This window comes from Brachionichthys hirsutus, chromosome 9 (assembly GCF_040956055.1).
Source record: "Brachionichthys hirsutus isolate HB-005 chromosome 9, CSIRO-AGI_Bhir_v1, whole genome shotgun sequence".
Taxonomy (NCBI): domain Eukaryota; kingdom Metazoa; phylum Chordata; class Actinopteri; order Lophiiformes; family Brachionichthyidae; genus Brachionichthys; species Brachionichthys hirsutus.
The window spans coordinates 9,403,242-9,429,351 of record NC_090905.1 but is presented as its reverse complement, the minus strand read 5'-3'; the positions used below and the strand labels follow the sequence as shown (position 1 = coordinate 9,429,351).

At 41.1% G+C, this 26,110-nt stretch overlaps 3 protein-coding genes and 1 non-coding gene across 4 annotated transcripts; all 4 read left to right on the top strand.

Moving 5' to 3' along the window:
• The first annotated feature begins 5,706 nt into the window (after positions 1-5,706).
• On the top strand, positions 5,707-9,505 carry rx1 (retinal homeobox gene 1). Its single transcript, XM_068743415.1, has 3 exons — positions 5,707-6,019; positions 8,401-8,654; positions 9,035-9,505. The coding sequence occupies exons 1-3, from the start codon at positions 5,707-5,709 to the stop codon at positions 9,503-9,505; spliced, it is 1,038 nt and encodes a 345-aa protein (XP_068599516.1).
• A 6,215-nt stretch (positions 9,506-15,720) lies between these two features.
• LOC137899214 (fizzy-related protein homolog) lies at positions 15,721-19,939 on the top strand. Its single transcript, XM_068743233.1, has 13 exons — positions 15,721-15,789; positions 16,340-16,468; positions 16,643-16,706; positions 16,803-16,933; positions 17,101-17,183; positions 17,273-17,456; positions 17,543-17,608; positions 17,690-17,792; positions 17,990-18,174; positions 18,248-18,481; positions 18,910-19,014; positions 19,101-19,193; positions 19,288-19,939. The coding sequence occupies exons 1-13, from the start codon at positions 15,721-15,723 to the stop codon at positions 19,327-19,329; spliced, it is 1,488 nt and encodes a 495-aa protein (XP_068599334.1). The 3' UTR covers positions 19,330-19,939.
• Positions 19,940-20,065: 126 nt separating this feature from the next.
• trnar-ucu (transfer RNA arginine (anticodon UCU)) lies at positions 20,066-20,152 on the top strand. Its single transcript is given in 2 exon segments — positions 20,066-20,102; positions 20,117-20,152. It is a non-coding gene; the product is annotated as a tRNA-Arg (tRNA).
• A 513-nt stretch (positions 20,153-20,665) lies between these two features.
• On the top strand, positions 20,666-25,730 carry haus5 (HAUS augmin-like complex, subunit 5). The gene is made up of 19 exons (XM_068743542.1): positions 20,666-20,763; positions 20,848-20,910; positions 21,045-21,077; positions 21,379-21,400; positions 21,525-21,654; positions 21,797-21,956; positions 22,071-22,167; positions 22,550-22,641; positions 22,760-22,814; positions 22,904-23,031; positions 23,118-23,199; positions 23,288-23,442; positions 23,718-23,880; positions 23,974-24,054; positions 24,156-24,301; positions 24,528-24,624; positions 24,981-25,119; positions 25,295-25,427; positions 25,628-25,730. The coding sequence occupies exons 1-19, from the start codon at positions 20,666-20,668 to the stop codon at positions 25,728-25,730; spliced, it is 1,977 nt and encodes a 658-aa protein (XP_068599643.1).
• Positions 25,731-26,110: the final 380 nt, after the last annotated feature.

Genomic DNA, 26,110 nt, shown 5'->3' with positions numbered 1-26,110 from the left:
CTCATAAAATGGGAGCTGCATTTACCTGAATATTTAGAAAGTGTCTTTGTTTAATGTATTTGTGAAATTTTGGTGCTACGGACACACATTCGGTGTTATTAGATTTTACTGAATAATATACAGTATATCTCATCTCAAAGACAGAACAGCTTATTTTTTAAATCATGCCTGGTACCTAAATCCATGCCGGGGAACTATCGAGTCCACAAGCAGCATGTCTGCAGAAAAACACTGTTCATCCCATTAGTGGGGAAAAAACACAGGGCAGATTGATCAAATGTTGGGCGGCCTGCGCTTTCACTGACTGAGACAGAGGGTAAAGCTGCAATTTGGTATTTGTCTCCTGGGACAGAGACAAATACCAGGCTTTAAGAGGACTTAAGTCAAACGACATCTTTAATTTTGCCTTGTGATGTGGCAAGATAAACCGAAGCTTCCGTTTTCGTTTGGTGTTAAAAGTCTATATGGGTACGCTTCTGTTAAAAAACGCAATATAAAACGCATAACAATAATAATTCACAGTGAAACCAAAATGTCTTTGTTGTTTTTTTACTTACTGTGTACCAGCAATGGCATGAAAAATATGTGTCATATATTAAGTTAAGCCCTGAATCCATGACATATTGTCCAGCCTGAATGCCTAAATGCTGGATTTAAACACAGATTTGGTCTGTGATTAAATCCAGGATAAACATATTTCCTCCACTCCTTCCTCCTTCACTTCTCATTCTAATAAATGTTTGTCATCCCTCCATGAAATGAAACATTTGTAATTATTCTCACTGCCAAGCATTTGATCATCCAGTAGACGTGCATGACCTGCCATCGAATCATCTGACAGCAGGAGATTCAGGCCCACTGCAGTATTTCCACCCAGTTTGGTGTAGTACTATCGCTCATTGTCAAGCTCCATTAATCCTGTTTAAGGATGAGATGTCTAAGTTATGGTTGTGGCTTATTAACTGGTTTGAATTGATTATGGATCGTATTCTCCGCCATTGAAACATATGACACTTTCCATCATTTGGCCTACAACTTTGGAAATATGCAAAGCGCTCGTCCAGAAACCCCTCCGAGTGTTACGGTGAAGGTTCATGCACCTCATTCTGTTGTTGGTGGTGGAAGGAAAGCCGGAGAACCCGGAGAGAACCCACAAACAGAAAGGCCCCCCAAGTTGGATTTGAACCTGTGACCTTTTTTGCTGTGGGGTAACAGCGCTTACCACTGCGCCACCATTATTATTAATTATGACTAATTAGTGCTATTAATGTTTAACCGCTCACCCTCTGTGCACTGCTTCTCCTGGTGTCTCGGTTTCTGTCCTTCTGCCAGCAGCTGAAGGACCAACACGTGCAGCTGAGGGCAGAATCAGCTTGACCCACATACACTGACGTGTGTACATTTTAAACAGGCGACGATTACGAGGTGATCGTTCACATTTAAAATGGTACCGTCCATAGTAAGTGCAGCAGCAAACATGCAAGGCGGTACTAATTGTGCCTGCGATTAATGTTGCCTGATCCAGCTCACCTCAATCAGCTGCTTTCAGGACACAAGTCACAGCGTGGCCAAGGAAAAGGGATTACCAGTGCGGGGAGCACGATGAGCAGAGCTGCATTTAAGTAGCGGACTTTCATCCATTAAGGTGTCAACGTGGCCTTAATGTGACATTGGCCTCTGCTCCCTCTGCTTTGGCCTGTTACCACCTTCACCCATATGCTATGATGTCGAGAAGTTCCACACAGATTAAAATAAATAAATAAAAGAGCTCTTCCTCCCACTACCAGTTTAACCAGTTCATGAAGCAGATTATCTACTTAGAACAATGAGATTATGTCGTCATGCTATTCTAACAGTAGCAGACTAAACCTTTGACATCACTGACGTCAATGCAAAGGGCTCGCTGACCCAGCTTCCTGCTCAGACACAGCTCGTAGTTCCAGAAATGATGGTCTGGCGAAGGATTTGACCGCTCAGCCTGGCAGCCCGTCAAACCGGAGACGTGGATCCTGACTCGGAATGTAAAGACAGACATAATGAGCTTGATAGCGCTTCCTGGTCCAAAGTCAGGGAACAGGATTTAGCCATCGGACTTTCTGTGTCCTTTCTAAAAAGACAATAATTCCTGAATAATGTATTTGATATTTCATCCACTGATAGTAAATTATCAGGCCTAATTTACTTGTGTAAACGTCTTTGTTTTTTTCCCTTATAAATAAAAATGTTAAATAGACTATTTACGAGCGTGTTGGATTGTTTTAAATATTGTCGACAGGGACACGTTCACATTATTAAATCTGTCTCTCCTTAAAAAAAAGTTTGGACACCCCTGATTAATGGTGCATAGCGGTGGCAATGCGATTGGTTGTGTATTTGGTGGCATCTGTAAAAACTTGTTTAATTTGTATATTCATACCCATCATGTTCATATTTGTAAGATTTCCATTAGATCCCTTTACCTGTCCTGTTTCAACACAACCACATTCTTCTCCTCTCTCCTCTCTCTCTTTCTCCCTCCCTCTCTCGCCCCCACTCTCTTCTCCACCATCAGTGCTTAGTAACCACTAATCACTTACATGTTAGCTGCTCTTATACCGCTAATAGGATCAGAGGGACTTGCATTGTCATCTGATAAAACTGAGCAGCTTGATAACTACAATGTTTCCTCTTAACCAATTTATACTAAAGTATAAGATACCGGAAAAAGCAGAGGAAGAAACAGCACAAGCGCCTTAGATTCAGACGAAACTATTTAGACTTATGTTGGCAGTGATGTTTATGTTGTTGTTGGACGATATGCTATTTAGGTTATTATAGTTTTCTCGTTTGAAACTTGTCTGATTTGAAAATGCTGCGAATGATGTTGTGTATTTTCATATAGTTAAAACTGATTGAACAATTAAGACGAGGGCAGTGTGACATGCAGCATGACCGTATAAAGGAATGGGGGTGAGAAAATTAATCATGGGGGTTAAATACAAAAGGCACAACTGTGTTAGCGTCCCTGGAGGTTAGGTAGAGAATTACAGCTCGCAATGGTGTAACAGACATTTACAAATTTATTTGCTGCCATGTCATGGATTTGAGAGAGAGAGAGAGAGAGAGTTCCTCAAAAGTGTTTCTAAAGTCAAAAGAAAAATTGAGAAGCTGCCAACAGACATGGAAAATACCTTTCATTCTTGCCTGAACTTGCAAGATAACAGACTTCTTCTCAAATTTCCACGCTGATTCCTTTCCATGCAAAATCATTGCATCTGCAATAAATACAAACAAGTCTTTCTCGTCAGATATCCATGACGTCTGCTTTGTTATAAATGACCAGACGTCTTATTGTGTTTGTCTTGTGATTAAGCAGTGTCAAGTGCAGTACATTAAGCAAGATAATTTAACAAAAAGAGATAAATGACCTCTCAATCACGCCGTGTCAAACTTGGAAAATCTTTCTCTTCACTTTCTTAATGCTTCCAAAGTACAATTTTATAATTTATCTTCATCCTTGTCCCTAGCGCCTGTCCCTGTTTGAACAGAGACGTTGATGATGAGCATTTTCTCCCTGTCTACAAGTGTAAAACTGAATCAGCTCTATTTGTGAATCCCTGTTTCCCTAAGTTTAGCGGTAGGCGTGTTCACAAGAGGTCACAGGAAATCTCTTTAATGTCTTAATAGTCTTGTCTGATTTCTGTGACACTAAGCCGGGTCAGCTTCGAACCTCGCAGTCTCCACTAATTTGGAGCTGCCTGTCTGCCGGTACTTTGTACTCCAGTATACGACAAAAACATCCAGTATCCAGAGCCATGATCCAACATGATGATGATATGCATTTGTTTTAATAAACTGACCCTGAACTTTCAGCCACTAACATACATTCGCTTACATCATGCCCCCACCGCCAGGCCACTGTTCTCAGTGTTCTCACCAATCACTAATGGTGATCACAACAGGAATTCATTTATTTGTTTATTTTCTAATACTTCAATAGGAATTAGCCTTTGACTAGTTAAAAATTTACTACCGGTACACAAAATACATCAACATTAAATATTCACTCCCACTGACAAAGCTGTAGAGTTAATAATCTCAAGCAGTAACGTGTGTAAGTGCAAACTCTCCAAAGTATATTTGTGATGAAAGGTATGAAATATAGATCTTATCGTGCTTCACACATAATGTACAGGAAAAAAAAAAAAAAATGATTTTTTTTTTTATTAGTGTCTGCTTTATTATGATAATCCCGTGTTTTTGGAATAGTTCTAAGCAGTATTTATTACTCAGGTTCCTGTCCAGAAGTGACGATCATCTGAATTAACCTGAACCTAAGTTTAGCGCCCATTGTTTTTTAAATAGGTTTGAAGATGATGAAAATTCTGTTAAATTACGGCTTTAGAAACATCCTCTTTTTAGGATTAGAATTAATCCGGATTGGGATGACATATATCATGTGTTCTAAATGTTTTTTTTGTAAAATTAATGGGATATTGCTTTAGGAATTAGTTCTACAGTAAATGCATGTTGCCTTGATGCCGGTGTTAGTTTGTAGTTTGTGCGGTATGATGTCAGATTTCCAGTTTTCCTGTTGTTCCACATACTGGAGAGCTTGGTGAAAGTTTGGTGTCTTTTGTCTTTAAAACAACACATTTATCAATGAAAGTCTTGTCCGGCCTCCATTAGCCTGAGCCTCCTCTTGTGGGGTGAATGAAAATGACATATAAAACAATTACTTGAGCAGAAAACAGCCGCCAATCATTCTTAAAGGGGAAGGAGTCCAATTAATAGCCCTCTGCTAATCCCCTTGTTTCACCTCGCCCCCTCAGCTTTGTTGACCTCTCCCTCTGTCTTTCTCCTCTTCCACTCTCCTCTCTGAGCTGGAGCGTCCACTTGTTGTACTTAAGACTAACGCTTCTCCTCGGACTGTTGGATATAGAATCTATTTAGAGGGAGATGTGAGGAAGTTGAGGCTGGAGTGACTGCACACTGTGGATCTGGGAAGAGTTGAGCGCTGGGAGGCGAGCTGCTTGTAGGGACAGGTGGAGCACTATCATCAGCAACTTTAACAGTTCAGCATATTTCCTTCCGAAAGGTAAGCTCTCCCCCTCCACCTCATCGCTGTCACACCTTTCTGTGCTCTATCTGTGTTTCCCATCACACAAGTGGCTGATATGAGTGTTCACTGGGTAAATGTGATGGTACACTAACAAACGCGTCTCTTTGAAGTAAAAAGCCTGCTCCAAACAACACAATCCTTAAATCTGGAATTAACTTTCTACAGACAAATACAACATAAGCCTATTATCATGGAAAATTCACCCATAAAGAAGAATCCAGTAAATCCACCTTTGTTCCGCATTTACTTCATGCATTCCTTTTTTTATATCGGATATTATATTAATGCAAATCTATTTGATGCAGGCTATATTTAAGGAGAACTGTAATGATCGCTTTACATGAACCGTGGAAATTGGCAGTGCACAGCCGTTAGCGCCGATCATCCATGTAGAAACATCCAAAGCATCGATTAAGATGAGTGTGTGCTCACTCTACTGTAGATTATGTAGCTTTCAGATTTTAAGTGGCAGATTGAGGATGAACAGGCTAAGTAGTGAGGACAGGCATTTAAGATAACCAGGTAATCTACTGGTCACCACTGCATCTTTCGTCCTTAACTTACTGCAACCTCTTCCTTTCGATCGCAGCTCCCAGAACGCTCGGATGCATTTATCACTGGATACCATGAGCATGGTGGATGACAGCTGCCTCTCACCAAGCAACTTCCACGAACTGGGGAAAGGTGGGGTCATCGCTGCAGGGGGGCGCGTCCACAGCATCGATGTCATCCTAGGTTTCAGTAAAGACCAGGACCCCCTGCTCAGCCCTGCTGGGGCCCCACCACCTCACAAAGTGGACATAGGTGGCCTGGCAGAGCCTGGGAAGCAGCAGGAGCTCTCGTCACATCCGACCTACAGTGGGCACATTTCCTCTATGAGAAACGGGGGCACAGAGCAGCAGCATCAACAGTATCATGGTGAGTCTAGCTGCTGATGCTGGGCATACTGGTCCCCCATCTGGACCAAACTCATGAGATGTTAATCATGCAGCAGCACTGTTGCTCTTATGAAGTTTTGTCGTGTTTCAGAAATTTGAATTAGAGGAGAGAGATATAATATTCTTGCTCTGAATAGGATCTTGATGACTTTTCCAAGTTAACATAATAAATCTTAAACAATCATGTCTGTCAGCAAACAAAGAGTCCCTTTTTTTGCACTTTAAACTACATTTTTCCAACTTAAGTTGTGATTTTTCTCCGTATTGTTTGGCCCATTTTCTTTTTCTTTTTGGATATGGAAGCAAATCTGAGAACGTTTACAAATGACATAGCATACTTTCTTCTGAATCAATTTTTTTTAAAAGAGATCACGTGAAGAGGCAGCTGTAAAAAAACAAAAAAAAAACATTGCCAAATATAATATTTTGGGGGTATTGTGGCAAATTAGAATTATGTATGAGTTTACAGAAAATAAGATGTAATCAACCAAACAGTGTAACGCCATGACCATGACATCCCTTATTGTCTGACACGTAGAGCCTGTTGCATTAACTGTGAGCTGCTCCGTCTGAGATTGAGAGATAGATCACAAAACAAGATGGTGTGGGGGTTTTTCAGGCCTAAACCCAATCCCATTCCCGTGTGGAATTCCCCTAATCTTCTCTTCTGTACAGATTAGATTGTTCTTCATTTCACTCTTGTTGTTACCCTTTTGTGTCAGAGTCAAATTCATCACATTTAATCTGAAGCTATTTTTTGACAAACAGGATCTGGCAGATGATTTTTTGGCAGAAACACAAATAAACTGGAGATGGATATGTCTTCCTAAAAAAATAAAAAAATAAAATAAAAAAACTCTTACGTGTGACTTGGATTCGGTTGCTCAATCCAGGAGGACATTTGTTTCTCTCGTTAACGAACATCAACACAATGACATCACTCTTTTGAGGCCAGTTCCGCCTGAATGAGCAACTTCCCTGCGTTTGGTGTCAGCGCCCCCCCCCCCCCTTCTCTCACTAAGATGTTCTGCTGGCTGATAAACAGTGGGCAGCCTTCAGACCAGTGGCTGCGATGGGCTGACAGGCCGAGAGCTGATCATTGAACCAGACCTGACCTCTGCCTTTGTCAGGGCCTGGCCTTTGTCGTTACTGTTTAATGAGAGGTGGATAAACGAGCCCCTAAAAATCCTCAGCCTCAGCTCTCGTTTGCCAGTTGAGAGACCACAATGACCCCCCCCCCCCCCCCCTCCTCCTCCTCTGCCGCCATCAACACATCTCATTCACAGAAACATGCTCACATCTACATTTGGATTCGTGCAATGACAGGTGGAAAATCACTGTTCAAACCAATAGTGTCTAACAATTCAATATTAACTTAACAACGGCAATTTGAATTGTAATGTAATTAAAAGGACTAGGATTTTATTGGCCATAGTGCCCCTGATGTTCCAGTATGAGTACTATGAGATCCAGTATGAGTTACTGGAGACCAAAAATAGAGCTATAAATGATAAAATTATGATTATTTATTTAATTAGTATAATTATCGCGTGCAGGCAGACAAACAATAAGAGGGACAGTGAAGGTTAGACATTTCGGAGATAAGGTCAGAGAGACCAGACTTTGATGGTTTGGACATGTCCAGAGGAGAGACAGTGACTATATCAGTAGAAGGATGCTGAGGATGGAACTGCTTTCGGGACAAGCCGAAAGTATATACTTAGGATCAGGTTTGACAATGACAATGTTTCTAACATAAGCAAACACACACAGACGCTACCCGAGTAGCTGATCTGATCGCTGGATCGCTTACTTAATTAACTTAGAATTAATTTGATTACTCTGTGGTCAATTATTTCATGGGCTTCTTTTAACCGTGTTAAAGACGTACTCCTGATGCTGATTGTAGATTTTAATAAGACATTGATATTTCTGGTGATACAAAGAAAAAAAAAAAAACTACTTAATATATTTGAGGCTGCTTCTTTAATAATAATCAAACATAATGTGTGAACTAACAAAAAAAAAATAGTTTCTAGTTTCTAAGCACCATTCTGAGGACGGTGTACCTTTGAAAAAGATGGAAACAAGTTTTGCAAATCCGATTAGGAATGTCTTGGAGTTTCATTGATTCATTCATTCAGGGGATTGACCTACAGTAGCCTATTGTTACATGCGTCAAACTAATGTCTGCTCTAGTGGAAAGCCGGCATTGCATTCTTCATTTCAACTCAACTGTTTTTGCTTTTACATTTACAATTTATTTTGATGATCGCAACTTTAATATAAGCTAGTTGAATTGATCTCAATAAAACACACACACACACACACTGCTCACGTATCTCTCTGTGTGATGGACAGATGCAGGTTTATTCGGTAACAAGTGTGACGAGGACCTGAGCGAGCTGAAGAAGAGTGTGGAGAGTGATGACGGCAAATCTCCAGAGGCCTGCACGGATGACCAGCCTAAGAAAAAGCACAGGCGCAACCGCACCACCTTCACCACCTACCAACTGCATGAGCTGGAACGTGCCTTTGAGAAGTCTCACTACCCAGATGTGTACAGTCGGGAGGAGCTCGCCATGAAAGTGAACCTGCCGGAGGTCCGAGTTCAGGTAAGACGGTGGGCAACATCACGGCCAAAATAAGAGTCCGACATGTCCGTGGTGTAACAGGATCACAGAGAGCCTGATGTCAGGCGTGCGTGTCTTTAATATGTCATGAAACAGAAAGTTAGTGATGAAAATGATTAATAATTAACCTTAAACTGTTTGATTCATGCTTCACATGTGATGATAGACGTATGCTTGTATGCATTTTAAGAACTTTTTTCTGTTAGGTTATAATCGAGTCACCACAAATCATGTGAGAGTTTATTTTGATTTGAGTTTCAAAGAAAAGAAAAAAAAACAAATTGCGTGGAATGAAAAAGGTGGAGGGTGCAGACATGCCCGTTGGTCACAGGTGCACTTCATGATGACATTTTATCCTCCAGGTCTGGTTCCAGAATCGTAGAGCTAAGTGGCGTCGGCAGGAGAAAATGGATGCCAGTACCATGAAACACCATGACTCCCCCATGTTGTCAATTAACCGCCCAGCACCGGTTCACACAAGTATGGGTCCAATGACCAACTCCCTCCACCTGGATCCCTGGTTGTCCTCTCCCCTTTCCAGTGCGACACCAGTCCACAGCATCCCGGGCTTCATGGGGCCAGCCCAATGCCTCCAGCCAAGTTACCCCAACCACAGCTATCTCAACTCCAGTCCTCATCCTCAGTCTCATCCCCATCCGTCCATGAGCCAGGGGATGCAGAGCATCGCTCCTCCTGCTTACCAGTGTCCAGGGCCGTACCCCGAAAAATACCCCGTGGAGGATGTGAACCAGCGCAGCTCGAGTATTGCTGCACTAAGAATGAAAGCCAAGGAACACATCCATTCTTTGGACAAGACCTGGCAACCCATGTGACTACGAAACTGGCAGTCCATGTGAATGACGCTCGGAAAGGGAGTGTAGAATATTTGGTCTTCAAGTTCAAAGGCTGTAATGACAATGACACATTAATTACTCATTGAGCTAAGAAAAGGGGTTATGAGCTGTGAAAGGCCAGGATTGGAGGACATTTTTTCCTTTTCATCTCAAGGACATAAAGCAAACGAGTGAACCGTACAGTGTTGCTAAGTGATGAGATTTATTTTTCTTCTGATGTTGTCTTTTAATCTAATTAATCCATTCGCTACATTTTCATGGGTCGGCAGCCGCTCAGAGTGTGAATGAAACTCTAATCTCTCTCACACACAAAGTCCAGCTAATCTTAGCATTATAACATGATTTATGTGGCTTCAGATTGAATCCGCAGTATCTGAGTCTACAACTTAGACTCCAATGAATTATAATAAAAAAAGTACATTTTCATGGATTTCAGTATACATAGATGGGAATCCCCCAGTAATGAGGTTACACGCTATAAAATAGAATATTGTGTTGGGGGGGGGGGGGTTGTAGTAGAGTCAGGAATGGATGGCTTCAAAGTAGACCAGCAACAAGAAAACACCAAAACTATTTCTGCACATTAATAATCTTTGTCTGATTTGTGCTAAAATGCTTTACGATTTAAGAAAGGGAGGGAAAAAATAAATATTGTAGATTACAAGACTATAGCAGGGCTGCCCAAAGTACACAGGTCAAAGATCTTGTGCCTTACAATTAATTTCAGTTTGTTAAAAAGATTAATGCCACACAATTACAGTGTAGATCACTGCTTATTAAGTTTTTTTTATGAGGTAAAATGTATTTCAAACAAGTGAGGCCCCAAATTATCACCTGAGTATGGCAGACACAGACACAGTGATACTTTGTGCAGTAGGTCAGTTAATCGAGATATCTTGAGATCCCCAGGAACATTTGGCATCTTAACAAATCAAACACAATCAGTATTTGCTTTAGGAGCATGACCCAACATTAACTTTCAATTCTGACCCCTCCAAGGAAAAAGGGTTGTGTGCGAGTGGAGTGATGCTGTTTTTGCTTGAGTGGCTGTTGGAGGAGAAAACCTGTTGGCAGCTCAGTGTTGTGTGGCTGCATGTACGTGCGGGGCAGCAGAAAGAGCCCTGTGTGATGCATCACCCCACATAGTTTAGTCTTTGTTCAGCACAACTGATCCAAGTATATCCTCTTTGTCTGCAGCTGAAGGGGAGGGGGGGGGGGGGGTAGGCTGCACTAAATAGACCCTTGTAACCATTTTGTCATGGCAGTTTCTTTTCTCAGTCATATGAAGAGGCGCATGGATTATCGCTGGTACGCTCATTAGTGACACAATATTGATATTTCGCCATCTGTTATAGAGTCAAGTTCTGATTGTCTTCAACGTAGATCAGATCAAACCGAACCACAGTGTGTCTCATATGAGCAGTGGAACTAAACACATTTTAGCAACAGCATCTAGAACTGTCTCATATAGCTGAATATGTAATGGCAGAAAAGCTAAATGGAAACTCCACACGATAACTTCTTGGTCTTTGTTCTGGTGCAAGAGGGAAGAAAGCACCTCCCAAGTGCAATTTCAGACTCATTTACATTATTCATGTTTTACTTTAAAAGAGACCTATTCTTACCCCATAACTATGAACTATATGGCCATAACATTTTAGATTTTAAGTTGTGCAGACAGCCATACATTCAGTCCAGCCACAACAGCAGCAATAGTATTATTACAGTCATGTCTGGATCTTCTAAAAATCTGTTATTGTGCAACCCAGAGATGGAATAGCTGTTTGTGATCTGCTGCTCATCATTTGCCCTCATGTATTATTACTTTTTCCTCCCCTCCGTGTAGTTCTTTCATGATGTTTAGATTGTGTATTGGACTATGTTGTGACCTCACAGAGTATAGAGGATGCTGAGTAAATGTCTTTTTGGACCATGAATAAGCCAAAGGTTTATAAAGGTAGATAATGAACAGAAATGCACTCAAAGTTCAGCAGATGTAGTTTTTCTATGTGAAAATGTGTACAGGTATTTTCTTCTATGACGGTTTTTTGTTTCCTACGTAATGTCCTAGTTGTATAATTTGTCCTACTATTATTATTGTTATATTTCTTTTTGATTTTGCTTGGATGTCCAAGAGAATGAAGAACCACTGAAAATAAATATAGTTTGATAGATAATTTATGTCCACTTTCTCACTGATGTGCTTTCATGTTGACCCGAGCACTCGTTCCCACACGGTCACTGTATTTTAGCCCAGTAAATCCAAGATTACTACAGTATAATCTGCATCATCTGACATACATGGGTAGAGACAGTTTTCTTTCTTTTCCTCCAACACTTGTGCCCTGTTCTCTGTCATATAAAAGCTGTTTTTGTTTTTTCCACCCCTCCCAATCCTCTCTGCTTTTCTACGGTTTGGTGGCAGGGTGCCAGCCAGTTAGGAAGATGAGACTCCAATCAATCAGGGCTTCCCAGGGGGGCCTCTGACTGCAGGGCCCGACTCTCTAATTGCCCCAAGCAGGCAGGCTGGCAGACTCAGCTGCTGCAACACATGCTCACAGAGCGCCCGGTGCAGCCATGCTAGCTGGTGTCCTTTGCATGTGCATCACTTTCCTGGACAGATGGATGAACCTCACTACGGGGGCCGTATGGGTACACAGAGACATTTTCATTTACACATTCTAATTTAATTTAATATTATATCAAACTCCAGCGGTCTGCTATTCCCCTGATGTTCAAAGCACAGAACTATATGGATCTGATTTTCAGGCATTGGTATCCATTTCCCAAGATTTTACCTATAAATAATAGAAATCTGGGGTTTAATACCTTTATTCAACTTTTACAGTGATAATCCAAATTAAAAAATAAGTAAGCTCAAAACAAAACATATGTGTTTGTGTGTCATATTGTTACTTATATGTGTATATAAGTAAGAGGAGATGCCAAACAGTTATTGGTATGAACTAAAAGTATAAGCAGCTATGAATCATGTGACATAACTTGGTCTGTTAAGAAAAACAAATTTATACTCAAATTTCAGGGATCACGAAATTTGCATTTTACTCTTAATTAAGTGTAACAAGTGCACGTGTAAAACAAGAGAGATTAACACTTTTAATACTTGAATGTGTTTACTTTGCACACTGAATCACATCTAATTATATTCTCAATGTGACGAATGAATAAAGAAAAAAAACTTTCTATATATGAATGGATAAAAACAGAGACGCAAAATATGAAGGAGTCTGAGTGGAAGCAAAAGTAAGACAGAAACATTGAGAAAGAGATTAAACAGGAGACAAGTGTGGGACCGAGAGAGCGAGAGATGGAGGGAGAAAGAATAAGAGGGGAGGAAGGGTTGGGATGGCTGCTCATCAGAGTTAATGAGGTAGAAAATCCCCCAATTAGAGCATTTTCTTGTGTTGCAGGATGAGTTCAGACCAGGGTCCTCTGACAGCCAGAGGATTAGCACCCAGGCCGGACCGAGCAGAGCCGAGTCGAGTCTGAGCACACACCAACTAACTTCTGGACAGCTTGGCACTGCTCAGCTGGGGCCGGGTCGGGGATACTGTACAGCCTCAGCCGGGGGAGTGCCACAAAGAAAGCTGGGAAAGAGAGCAGGAGCAGAACACCGTCAAAACAAAGTTCTGATCGTTATCCTCAACTATGGAAAACATCAAATGTTTTCAGTGAACAAAATAAGATTCTTACAGCAAATTGTTTGCTACTCTCAATGTTACCTGTTATCTCACTAAATCCCTGATTTTATAAACAAACAAACAAACAAAAACAAAAAATCTAAAGCTTTTAAACACTAAATATTTCAATTTGCACAGTTAGTGCAACGGTTGCTTCAGCTCGGATCTGACGGCAGTCATGACTCGCATCTTATATGTGATCATCAAGCCTATTCATTGATTTGAAATGTTTGGATACAAGCTACATGAGAAAACCCATTACCTGTCCTGTGTAGTTTGAGTGGTCTACATTCAGTTACATGAAGCAACAGTTCTCTCAGTAAGATCATTTAAAACTGGACTTTAAGAGACTACAGTTATGACACATTTACTGCGTTCATTAAGTGCAAGTCCCTAATGACTGATAGATTTATTGGTTGGTCCATTATTTCATTCCTGCAACTCAGTGGATCTGAGCGGGCCGTGGTTGGAGTTAACAGCCTTATTGGAGAGAGCTGTTCCATGCAAAGGACAATATGGGAAAATAGCGGAATTAATTGGGTTTGATTAAGAAAGCTTTTCAATTGGACACAGCTTTTTCACATGACATAATTAGAGGTCATGGGGGGGGGGGGGGGGGGGGGGTTGCCTGTTGGCGCCAGTGTTGTGTGGGTGTGTCTGTGAAAGAGACAGAGACAGACTCAGAGAAGGGGTGGGGGCACTTCACACTAGAACTATGTTGTGCATCTGATTTCTATTCGCTCAGTCACCAGGAAGTGCATCGTGAAGTTCACATGGTGCCTGTAGTCGGCGATTATTATCGACCAGCATTAAAAGCCCAGCCCATTTGTTGCAGCTACATGTTTATAAAAAGCACAGTTCAGGGAAGGAAATTCAGCAATCTGCAAGAGATGAACATGCAAATAAATGCTAAAAACATTTACTAAAAAAAGAAAAAACATATATCATGAATTTTTAATCCTGCTGGAGCATAATGTACAATAAGAACCTATCATCATATGTATAAATATATCACATCGGTCACGAAGCCCTACAATACATACTAATTTAGTATGATTTTTGGGGGGTTATCTGCTTAATTGGTATTTTCAAAAATACTGACCATTAAATTGTTGGGTGTCTCGAGGGTTAAAGCATCCTTGAACAAAGCATCATATAAGCTACGTAAAACATGTGCTCTAATCAATAAGATCAGATAAAGATGAAACAGGATCTCTCCTTTGGACACCAACTCAGATTAGTTGCTAGTTTTGTTACCACAATTTCCCCGCATGAAGTAAAAAAAAAAAGTGTATCTGATTTTCATTCATTCATGTGCTGTTGGTGTTGACGTCATTCACACAAACACCCACCCGCTTGTCTGTGGCGTGAACATGGAACTAGCCCGCCCTCTATGTGTCGCATTTGAACATGACAAGGAACGCAACCACATTAACAACCACTGTACAGCGTTCACTGAGATTTAAGTTAGGTCGTCTTTAATTTTCATCATATTACATTATATATTTTATAATACTGACTTACTTACAGTTACTAAACCACAGCAACATTATCCATTTGATTAGATCGATTTATCTGTACACTGTTATGGTATAGTATATAATAAATTGTACTTTTGTTGAGTAATACATGTAAGGATTCAAATTCTTTCTTGCCCTACATCTCTAATATGCCTAACAAGTGGGTCGCCGTTGTACTAGCTTCAAAGCCTCCTCTATCAGGCGACTAATGCGCTTCCGTGTTTTGATTTGAGGAGTGACGTCACTAGAGCGACAAATATCCCACAATGCACCGTCTCCCTCACCTCAGCGAAACTGAATTAATTTACATCACATTTGTGAGTAATATCGTTAAATCGATCGCCCAGTTCAATCCGATCGACCCGCATATTGTTGCTACTGTTGTCGGGTGTGTGGAGGTATTCAGGGCCTGACTTGCCGTTGTGTGTTTGCTGTTTGTTAGTGATAATATTAGATTAGCGTCTAACGTTAGCCAAATCGGCTAACGCTATTTTAGGTCGTCTTTATTTATGTTGAATGCTAACGGCATTGGTTAAAAAGTCATTCGTTGCTTTGACCTGTGTAAAATTAGCCATGCCAAAACTGATGCTAGTTAATCTGTTAATCTAAATCTTACATTCGGCTTGTTTTATGGTTATCTTTATAGCCCGCAGGTGCTATACGAGGCAGGTGAACTGAGGTGCCTTAAAACGTCCCTATTGGTATTCGAAAGCCTTTTTCACTGTTGTCAATTTAAGAAAATATGCTTACTTACTCAACTAACTCTGGCTTTAAAGGGTTTAAATGATATCGTTAGGATACTGCCTCATCTTCTGCTTTAACTTTGTATTATTAACAGTGTATTATAATAACCTGCAGAAGAGTACAAGCACTAAGACAAGGAATGTTTCATAAATATATTTTTGTTGTTGTGTGTGTTGACAGGCTTACAACCTCCCAGCCTGCGGTTGTGGGATCAAGACATCAGGTTGAGATGGATCCTGAATATGAGCATCGCCTTCTTCGCCAAATTAATATCCAAACTGATAATTTGAGCCCAGTTGTGAGTTATTCCTTTTCCTCCCCTACTTGTTCATTCATTCATTCATTCATCTTCTACGGCTTTTATTTTCTTTTTGCTTTATGGGTCATGGGAGTTGTTGGAGCCTATCATGTCTTGCTATGGCCGAGAGGCAGGGTACACCCAGTGCATCGCGTGGCCACAAGGAGACAAACAACCATTCATGCATGCACACACTCACACACGATGGAAAATTTGGGGTAGCCAATCAACCTAAATTGCATGTCTTTGGAGGTGGGAGGAAACCGGAGAACCCGGAGAGAACCCACACATACACGGGGAGAACATACCAACTCCGCACAGATAGGATTTAGACCTGGTACCTTCTCGCTGTGAGGCGACGGCGCCGCCCACTAGTTGTTCTTTTTCTGTAATTTTTAATCATATTATGTTATGCATCATCACTGAACCTATTGTTATTATTGAGTTGGTTGGTAAATGAAATGATATCAAAAGTGACCCAAACCTTTAAAAAAGCATTAAATGCTTACACTTAAAGATCATTTGTTTGTTTGTTGTTGTTGTTTTCCAGAAACGGACACAGAGTCTACATAGTCCGACACCCACTGGCTCCCCGTTATCCTCACCCAGCAAACTTGGAGACCGATTCATTCCGATCCGAGCAGGAGCAAACTGGAATATCAACTTCCACAGGATCAATGTATGAAATTTCGGAGGCTTTTTTTCGTTAATTTGGATGATTTATAGTACAAAATTTGTATATATCACAAAATTCAATCTGACAGTGTGTTTGGGTGTCTTCGATCACTGTACAAATTTCTAGCTGGCATTTGTCTTTAATTACTGGTACTGACAATGCTTTTGTGATTTTTAGGAAAATGAAAAATCACCAAATCAAAACAGGAAAACAAAGGATGCATCATCTGATAATATTAAAGGTAAATACAGTTTGTAAAAGTGAATTGGAGCACTATATTGCCTTTTGTAGTTTTTTTGGCCAAACTAAAAACCAACTATGTTGCACTTATTTATAGCAGATGGGCTGGCCTACTCTGCTTTGCTGAAAAATGAACTGTTAGGCGCAGGAATAGAAAAGATCCAGGACCCACAGACAGAGGACAGGCGTCTACAACCGTCAACTCCAGAGAAGAGAAGTCTCTTCAGTGTAAGGACATTTCAGCTCATAGTCGTACATACAGGGTGGACAATGATGGAATCTGTTTTATTCGAGCTTTAGCAGGAGTGGAAAATAAATATTACTATTAAGTATAAACTTGTTCTTCGGTGGGTCGTCTTATTTTAATGAAGCTGGTATCTGTGTTTACTTCGCAGTATTCACTCAATACCAAAAGTCCATCACCAGATCATGGCACCAACGTCTCCCCTTACTCTTTATCACCTGTTAGCAACAAAAGGTAAAGTTTCATTTTCGTTGTTGGATGCTCCAAAGAAACTTTACATTTTGCAGCAGGATTTTATAATTGTATACCTTCTACTGTTTCAGTCAGAAATTGCTGCGTTCCCCGAGAAAGCCAACTCGCAAAATTTCAAAGATCCCTTTTAAAGTCCTCGATGCTCCAGAGCTGCAGGATGATTTTTACCTCAACTTGGTGGACTGGTCATCTCTCAACGTGCTCAGTGTTGGCCTGGGCACTTGCGTTTACCTTTGGAGTGCCTGTACCAGCCAGGTACTGTCGAGTTTTCACAAATCATTTTTGAAAAAAAAGAAAGAAAATAGCGATTTCTTACTGTGTATTAATTGTCTTTTCCTCAGGTGACAAGGTTATGTGATCTATCAGTGGAAGAAGACTCAATCACTTCAGTTGGGTGGTCAGAAAGGGTAGGTGCAACTAGCTCATGGAGTTATAGGAACTGTCATGGCAGTTGGGTTCCTCATGAACTCGATTTCTCATGTTTTCAGGGTAATCTGGTTGCAGTGGGAACTCATAAAGGCTATGTTCAGATATGGGATGCTGGTGCTGGGAAGAGACTCTTTTCCCTGGAAGGACACACGGCTAGAGTTGGTAAGAACTTTTGCCAGGTGTAAATTCTGAACATGTGGTGCCACAAAGGGAATGCTCATGTCACATTAGAAAGTAACAGACATCATTTAAATAAAAATAATGCTTGGCCTTCTTTGTACTTGTTTCAGAAAGTATTAATTTCAATCAAATGTCAACAGTGTGATTTTTGCATCAATCTAGATTTGCTCTGTGTGCAGGCGCATTAGCATGGAACGCAGACCAATTGTCGTCAGGAAGCCGTGATCGCATGATTCTTCAGAGAGACATGCGAACCCCTCCACTCCAGTCGGAGAGACGGCTGCAGGGACACAGGCAGGAAGTGTGTGGTTTGAAGTGGAGCACTGACCATCAGCTGCTCGCTTCCGGCGGTAACGACAACACGGTACGGTTATTGCCGTCATTAAAGCTGCCTCTCTCTTTGCGCATTTACTCATTGATGTGCTCTGTCGTCTCAGCTACTGGTTTGGAACCATTCCTCACTGAGTCCAGTGCAAACATACACAGAGCACCTGGCTGCAGTGAAAGCCATTGCCTGGTCTCCCCACCAACATGGCTTGCTGGCCTCAGGCGGCGGCACGGCAGATCGTTGTATCCGGTTTTGGAACACGCTGACTTCACAGCCGCTACAGTGTATGGACACCGGCTCTCAGGTCTGCAACCTGGCCTGGTCCAAACATGCTAATGAGCTGGTAAGTGACTCCAGGTACACAGAGGGATCAGTGGGTGGACTGAACAGAGTCTATGAAAGTATACATGGCATCATTTCAGCTCCAACATAATACCAGTATGTGTTAGAATAAATTGAGTGAATACTTATCTAATTTAAAATAATCCGCCAAAAGATGACTTTAAAGTTTATTATCTTGTCCAGTACGTCCAAATCAGTAATCTCTACTCTGATGGAAGGGAGGCTATAGTGTTACGATTATTTTTTTTGTACAGTAGTTTGTGGAGTGTCAGGGGGGATATGCCATCGTCATTCTTGTATTTTTGGGGCAATATAAAATGTGTATTGAGAAACCAACAATTGTCAACCAAGTCTGTTTGCAGTATTTACTCAACTAAGTCTAACAGAGCATGGCATGGTTTGTTACTTGTGAATTATGATGTTTTTCAGGTGAGCACTCATGGCTACTCACAGAACCAGATCTTGGTGTGGAAATATCCAGCTCTCACTCAGGTTGCCAAACTCACAGGACACTCCTACAGAGTACTCTATCTGGTCAGTTTTCTCTCGGATGATAACGTGATCATGTAGGTCATGTAGCCAGGAATCTTTTCTAAGCTTTTATGTTCTTATTATTTTAGGCCATGTCGCCAGATGGTGAGGCGATAGTAACGGGAGCTGGGGATGAGACTTTGCGGTTCTGGAACGTATTCAGTAAAACAAGGTCAACAAAGGTGAGAAATTATTTTGGGGAACGTCATCCTATACATAAAGACCCCTACATAATTGCAGTGACATTTTACTGTATTTCTGTTTCTTATGTTTCAGGAATCTGTATCGGTTTTGAATCTATTCTCCAGGATACGATAACTTCAAGTAAATATTAAAACTCAAAAGCTTGAGTGGACTTTGGCATCACTACTAGATCAGTCACCGACATGGTGCAAAGGACTTTCAGCACAACTCAAGCATCTTGTGACGTGTTTTCACGGAGTAAATGACTGCGAGAGCTACAGAGCAAGTTATATTTTTCCCATGCTAACATTTTTTTCTACCCTTATTATGATTGTAGTTTTTTTTTTATATATAAAAAAGATGTATATTAATTGGAGAATTTACAGGCCTTCCTTAGTTTGAAACATGGTGACTGTTCTCATTGTTGGGGATTCAGAAAATTTGAGAGATTTTTTCAGTATTTGTAGAATTCAGGTTTTATTTATTTGATGTTGCAGTTGCAACTGATGAAAAAATTACTATTACATATTTTGACCACAACATAAAAACGTATTGTCATCACCTTCTTAGGCCTTTGTGTATGTTCCCCGTGCTTATTGTGACCCTTGGGGTACTAACAATGAGAAGGATTTGCTGAAGTAATGCAGTTTTGCTCCTGTTGACATAAAGTCTAATGCTGTGCATCTAGACATATACTACACAGTTGATTCTTTGTAGTAAAGGAAAAGATAAAAGCTGAACTGGGAAACCAAGTGTTTGATTTTGTGCACTTTTTTGCCATTATAAATAGCATTTGCGTTTAGTGGAACTTTGGCTGTATCTCTAAGTTAAATTTATGACACGTTTAAAGTTTATGGAGTTATGCAAAGGAGGCTCCGTGGCGCAATGGATAGCGCATTGGACTTCTAGGCACCATGGAGTGATTCAAAGGCTGTGGGTTCGAGTCCCACCGGAGTCGTTTTTATCCATTTTAAAAATAAGTCACATGGTCGATTGCCCTCTGATTGTAATGCATTGACTGTAATATTTTGTGCTGCTTGGACTTTTCCCGCAGTATTTCCAGAAATGTATTATACCTTTTTGATTTTGTAATATTGAAAGTTTTCAACAAATAGAGAAAAATACAAAAAAATATGTACTTGAATGATCGATTTTCCCTAAATAAATCTCTACCAATTTCATTAGCCGGCGACAACCAGAGGGGGCGCTAGTCGGCTCTGCCTCAAGTAAATGGTACCCGGATGTTATGCATTCGTCTGCGTGCTAACCGGATACACAATGAAAGTGCGGGAAGTTGAAAGCCTGAGAAGTTAACGTCAACAAAAAGATATTACGAAGTTACTTTACGTGTATCAACATCAAAAGTGAATCTTCAATGGCCGTGTAAGTTCAAATAATGCATTTAGCTATTGCAAGACAAGAATAGCAGCCTGTTGCTAGCTTGCTAATTCAGGTTGCACGTTCGGGCAGGATGGCGGACAGAAATCTTGTGCAGCAGCTGAAGGTTTGGGCCACAGCGGAGTTCAATCTACCCCAGGACAACTTACCGAATGACAGCTATTTTAAGACGTGGGTCCATGCTCGTCTGTTCTTTCAGCAGTAATCAAAGCCACACCGTTACACGATTGATCCTTAACGCAATTTGTTTTCTAGGCTCTGTGTCGGTGCAGGGAAGTCAATATGGACGTATGTCATCCAACACGTTTTTCACCAGAGGTTGGTCTTGTTTTCCTTCCCCGTCAATAACTTGCGTTCTTGTCTTTACATCGAGTCACTTGCGGTTAGAGTACTGCTGGTTTCCTCTTGTATGTCATCCCAGAGGTTCCTCCTCACGACTTCTGTTTTCACAGGAATGTGAAGGTCATGCGTGGAAATCTCCTTTGGTATCCTTTCTAGCTCTGGTCGATTATTTGAACGCTGCCAATAATAATCTTAATATAATATAATGGCTTCTTTATTTAATTATTTGGTTGAATTTAGAAGATAACTTGGGATGATGATGATTCGGATCGCTACATGGATAGAAAAACAAAAACAAAAAACTTGGACAAGATGGATTTACACGTTTTTTTCATTTGAAACATTCCCTCTTGCTACGCTGACTATGTAACAGTATGTGCTAAACTTATTTCGCCACCATGGCCACTGTATGCTTTGTATTTCCTTGACATCATGATTTTCAAGGTACCAAGTTCAAGACAAAGAGGTTGGCTACTAATTAAATTCCCTCCATGTTTTTGTTTAAGTTTCATAATTACGCACCGAGTGTACAATACTGATAAAAAATAGTGTGTTCAGTGATGGCTTTCTAATTATTTGTGCATGCTCAGCATGACGCTGAGGCACAGAGTGAGGCTGCCAAACAGAGAGAGCTTCAGAGGAAGATAGAGCAGCTGAGAGCTGAAATCAGTCATCTGGACTCTCGGATCGGTGAAACAGAGGAACAGCTGGCTACTCAAGGTTAGTCCATTACACACATTAGGCTTCACGTATTTGTTTTTGTTATTTCATTGTTTAAAACTTTTTTTTTTCCCCATTTTTTTTCCTATCATCAATGTTTCAAGTGATTTCTCATGCCAGCTTTTTCTATTATTGCAATTAGAGCAGTCCATCAGTGGTACGTGGGCCCAAGTGGAGGATAGCCGACGCAGAGAGCTGCTCTTGCAGGCCTTCGGGCAGCGCTGCATCTTGGGCCAGAGGTTCCTGTCAGATGAAACACTAAAGATCAGCAGGCACTGCCAGGACCTGGAGCAAATGGCCAAGTTAGGCAGAACATTCAACAATTCAATATGCTGTATTAAAGGAGACTGAGGCGTGACCTTTTACATGCACGCAGTAATACGGGCTGTACGTAAAATCTGTGTTATGAATTGCAGGAAGGCAGAGACTGAAGTGCTGTTTGACAATATGCTCTCCAATAGCTGCGAAAGTGAAAACATAAACTCCAAATTTGCAGCTGAGGCACAGGTCCTGGTAAGAACTTTAAAAATCTGGTTTCTATTTTTCTGACTGGAGTTTTAGAGTGCATTATTGTTATGTCAGTGTATTGCAATATAACGTAGTAAAGTACAAAAAGACACTCCCTGAATTCCATATCGTGCAGTGTTTACCATCCATGTTTTATTTTCAAATGTTCATTTCATAATAATTTTCACAACACAAAAAAGGATTATCCATTGCAGTACACATTCTGATAACGCCACAGTTCAATACTGTGAAGTTGCTGCATGTGCCTCTTTCAGTGGTGTAATTTAGCCTCTGACATCTCAATCCAAGGAATCAGAAATCATTCACACAAATAGGAGGGATGTAGAGCACATCGTCTAACCAAGCCCATTTCTGTTTTGTGTCTTAGCGTGAAGTGAGACATCTGTGTGACGACCGGGTTCATTTCTATCAGTCTCTGCAAGAGAGTGAACTGAAGACGCCACAATCTTCAGCCAAACAGTAAGGACTCGAATGTATTCTGTATTTCTTTTGTTGAGAAGTGTCTTTCAAAATATCTGCATATTCTCCTTCTTTATCATTGTTTTAAAGCATCACTGCTCGCTCCATTTTTTCTTAGCATGACTCGTGAACAAAGGACTGCTGTGTTTCACTTCTGGCTGAGTGCTGTGGAGGTTGGCATATTTTTCTTTTGACATTTTGGTCTATATGAACTGTTTGTTATTGCTTTGAACTAACTTGTTTTTGCTTGTAATTTCATCAGAGCCTGTTGGGTACTTATCCTCCAAACCACATCCTGTCCTCACTGAAGCATTTAGCTTCTAGAGAGCAGAAGGAACTGGAGGAGAAGCTCATCTCCCTGGATGTGTCTCAGGATGTGACAGCACTGCAGTAAACCTAGCGTTCTCGCTTTAGTTGAGATTATAAAACTACAACGTTTTCGGCATAACTTGTTTAACCTAACATTCTAATCGTAGCTTCCGCTATGAAAGCAATCGCCTCCTGGATATGTCAGCGGAGGAAGATGAAGAATTACCATCAGTTAAGACCCTATTGCAGGTGCTAAGCATTCATGTACAAGAGATTTACAGCTGACTGAAGCATAGCTATGCCTTTACTTACATTTATTACACATCTGTTCTTACAGGCTGCGTGGGAAGAGGTGAAGCAGACTTTGGTGCAGCTGGCCCAGACGCGCTCCAGAGTCCAGCCGCTCCGAAACCAGCTGCAAGCGCGTAAGGAGGAGGCTGAGCTGGAAGTGTCTGCTACTGGGGACGGGCGCCAAAATGACACCATGCCAATGTAAGCCCATTTGTTCTAGAGCTTTTATTGATGAGATTCCCACAAGGATAAAATCTGGCTCATAGTGGAAGCTCGGGACTCTACTGTAAAGATTTTTCAACTGAAAGCTAAACAATGAATTAGCATTTGTTTCATTTTGTTAGAATTTGGGTCTAATTTATCTATTTTCTCATTTGGATTTGCAAAATAACAGTAATTGGTTTCGAGCAATATTAATGCAATTAAAAATGTATTTTTAAAGAATTGATTTCTTTTTCTTTTGTTGTTGTCGTCAGATCGGTTCTTGAGGTGGAGCTCCAGTGTGTGATGAACGCAGCGATCAGGGATTTTGTCAGAGACTGGTGTATCAAATCTGATCAGCACGCCAGAAGCCGTCAGGAAGCCCTTAAGAATATTCACCGCCAGTGGCAGAGCATCCTTGACTTCAGGCAACTAGTAGTAAGAGATAACGTAGACCTCCCATAGCCTCTGCCGGTGTCATCTTTGGATTTTATTTACATAAAAAAAATTACATTCTGTCATTTCCTCCAGATTCTCAGACAAGAGCATATCAGGGAGCTGATTCAGGGCAACTCCTCATCAAAGACGGAGCTGATGCGTCTGCACACAGAGGTGTGTATCGTCTCCAACGTCTGTGTAAACCTTAAGCCTGTATAAACTCTAAATTGAAAAGAAAAACTGTTGGTAATTTCTGTGTCTCTGTCTTATTTCAGTTACAGGACTTTGTCCAGGACAAACTGATGCCACAGTTTGAACACGTTACCACGACATCCAACAGTTTAAGGAATTCCATTTCTAGGGAGACCAAACACTTTGGAATGGTTTCACTACTTGCTCTGGACCGTAGGACTGTTGGGGGGTAAGAACACACGCTTTTCTTCGCTGTTGTTTTGAGAATTGTCATATTTCATGATCAGCTTTATCCGACGGTGGCGCAGTGGGTAACGCTGTCGCCTCACAGCAAGAGGGTTCTGTGTTCGATCCCTTTCTGTGCGTGGGTTTTCTCCGGCTTCCTCCAACCTTTTTCAGCAAGTCCAATCGATTGATTGTTTGTTTGTTTTTTTTTTGCTCTTCTTGATTTACAGACTCCAAAGAGTCCCTGCATCATCGTTGTCCATCCATCGCTTGCAGGCTCCACATTTCAGCAGCTTATGCCAGAGTCTGGCGTTCCCGTTGTACAGGGTGAGTCTGGACGTAGACACCAAAGAGAGTTGTATTATTTATAATGTATTTAGATTTCAGCAATTGCTATTTCTTCCAGTGGTTGGTTGGCAGAATAATGAAAGTATTAGATATTTAAAAAAAAGTAACTAAACTACGGTAAATATCTGCTATGGCCAGAGCCTAATCATTTCACTAACATTTGATAAAAAGCAATACCCATAAAAATAAATTTTACAGCGCAAGACCAGCAGCCTTGTAAGTTTCTCGGCTGCTGTTTTCTGGGTTTGCAGTGTCTCGGGCTAAATTATGTACAGCAGAGCTTACATATATATCTTTTCATAGATGTTCTTCTTTTCTTACAACTTTCACTTCAGGCTCCAGAGGACTTGTGTTCCCAGACACGCTCCCTGCAACGTCAGCTGCGTTTTCTCCACCAGGTACTAAAACTTCACTGCGATACTCGGCAGAAAATACAGATGGAAGCAGAGATGCTGCGTGCTAAAGATCAAAAAGGTAATCAGAAGAATTAAACAATTATTTCGCTTAACCCATACAGGAGGAATTGCTTAATTTGGCTTCTTGCACGTATACTGTCTGTGATCGATAATTTACGTTCCAGCAGCAAAAAGAGGTCTGTGGATGTTTCATCAATTTGAGTAGTAATGAAATAATGCACTGTACCGTTTAGCCCTGCTTTCCAAAGTTGCGGAGGAGGATCAAGCGCTTCTTGGGGCTCTGGTACCGCGAGTCAGGAACCTTACCCAACGGTGCGCCCAAGGCCTTTCTATTGGGGCCCAAGTAAAAACTGCCATCTATTACTGGTGAGGCGCATTTCTGAAGTAAATACCCTGCTTGTATGCTGGGTGGACTGAATTCTATTTGTCCACCAGCGTTCATTGATAATTTGCATGCAGATTTTTGTCCTTATGATCTGACTTGTTTTGCATCGATGTCCCTCGGTGAGGCGTTCACGCCCTGCTTTACTGGATAACTCTGTTGTTTGTGTTTCCACGGCACTTAGGTGGGAGAAGCCCGCCCAACACGTCTTACCTGAGGTCAGTAAAGGAGGGCTGACTTATCAACAGTGGCTGCAAAGGTGGAAACTTGCTGCCAAAGCCCCTTAGCATGAACGCATTATAGTTTAAAAACAATAAAGAGAGACTTTTACTGTACCTTTCGGTGATACAGTAGTTATACAATGAAACAAATGACCATAACTAAATGACACTGTTCTTGTTTGTATTCATTCTCATGACTCCTCTTGATGTTTTACTGGATATCAGTCACTAATAAAGTTACAATATTGGTTTCCTCTTTTCCTTGAAATGCATTCAAACAAATAAACAACTTTAAGCGTGTAATTCCTTGCATATTGAACTCGCTGAATCGTTGCTGCGTGGCTTCGGTGTGAGTCGCTTTGTAAGGAGGACCCTTCCTTTGTAGCAGAGAAGGGGGCGTGGAGTAAACCGATTCGAGTGATCTTTAGCTCCTCCCACCTCTGCGG

Coding starts and splice junctions, on each gene's coding strand:
- LOC137899214 (XM_068743233.1), top strand. CDS start 15,721: ATGGATCCTGAATATGAGCATCGCCTTCTTCGCCAAATTAATATCCAA. Junction 16,469..16,642: donor TCAACTTCCACAGGATCAAT/GTATGAAATTTC, acceptor TGTGATTTTTAG/GAAAATGAAAAATCACCAAA. Junction 17,184..17,272: donor TCACCTGTTAGCAACAAAAG/GTAAAGTTTCAT, acceptor CTACTGTTTCAG/TCAGAAATTGCTGCGTTCCC.
- rx1 (XM_068743415.1), top strand. CDS start 5,707: ATGCATTTATCACTGGATACCATGAGCATGGTGGATGACAGCTGCCTC. Junction 6,020..8,400: donor GCAGCATCAACAGTATCATG/GTGAGTCTAGCT, acceptor TGTGATGGACAG/ATGCAGGTTTATTCGGTAAC. Junction 8,655..9,034: donor TGCCGGAGGTCCGAGTTCAG/GTAAGACGGTGG, acceptor TTTATCCTCCAG/GTCTGGTTCCAGAATCGTAG.
- haus5 (XM_068743542.1), top strand. CDS start 20,666: ATGGCGGACAGAAATCTTGTGCAGCAGCTGAAGGTTTGGGCCACAGCG. Junction 22,815..22,903: donor TCTGGCTGAGTGCTGTGGAG/GTTGGCATATTT, acceptor TAATTTCATCAG/AGCCTGTTGGGTACTTATCC. Junction 24,625..24,980: donor TGGCGTTCCCGTTGTACAGG/GTGAGTCTGGAC, acceptor CTTTCACTTCAG/GCTCCAGAGGACTTGTGTTC.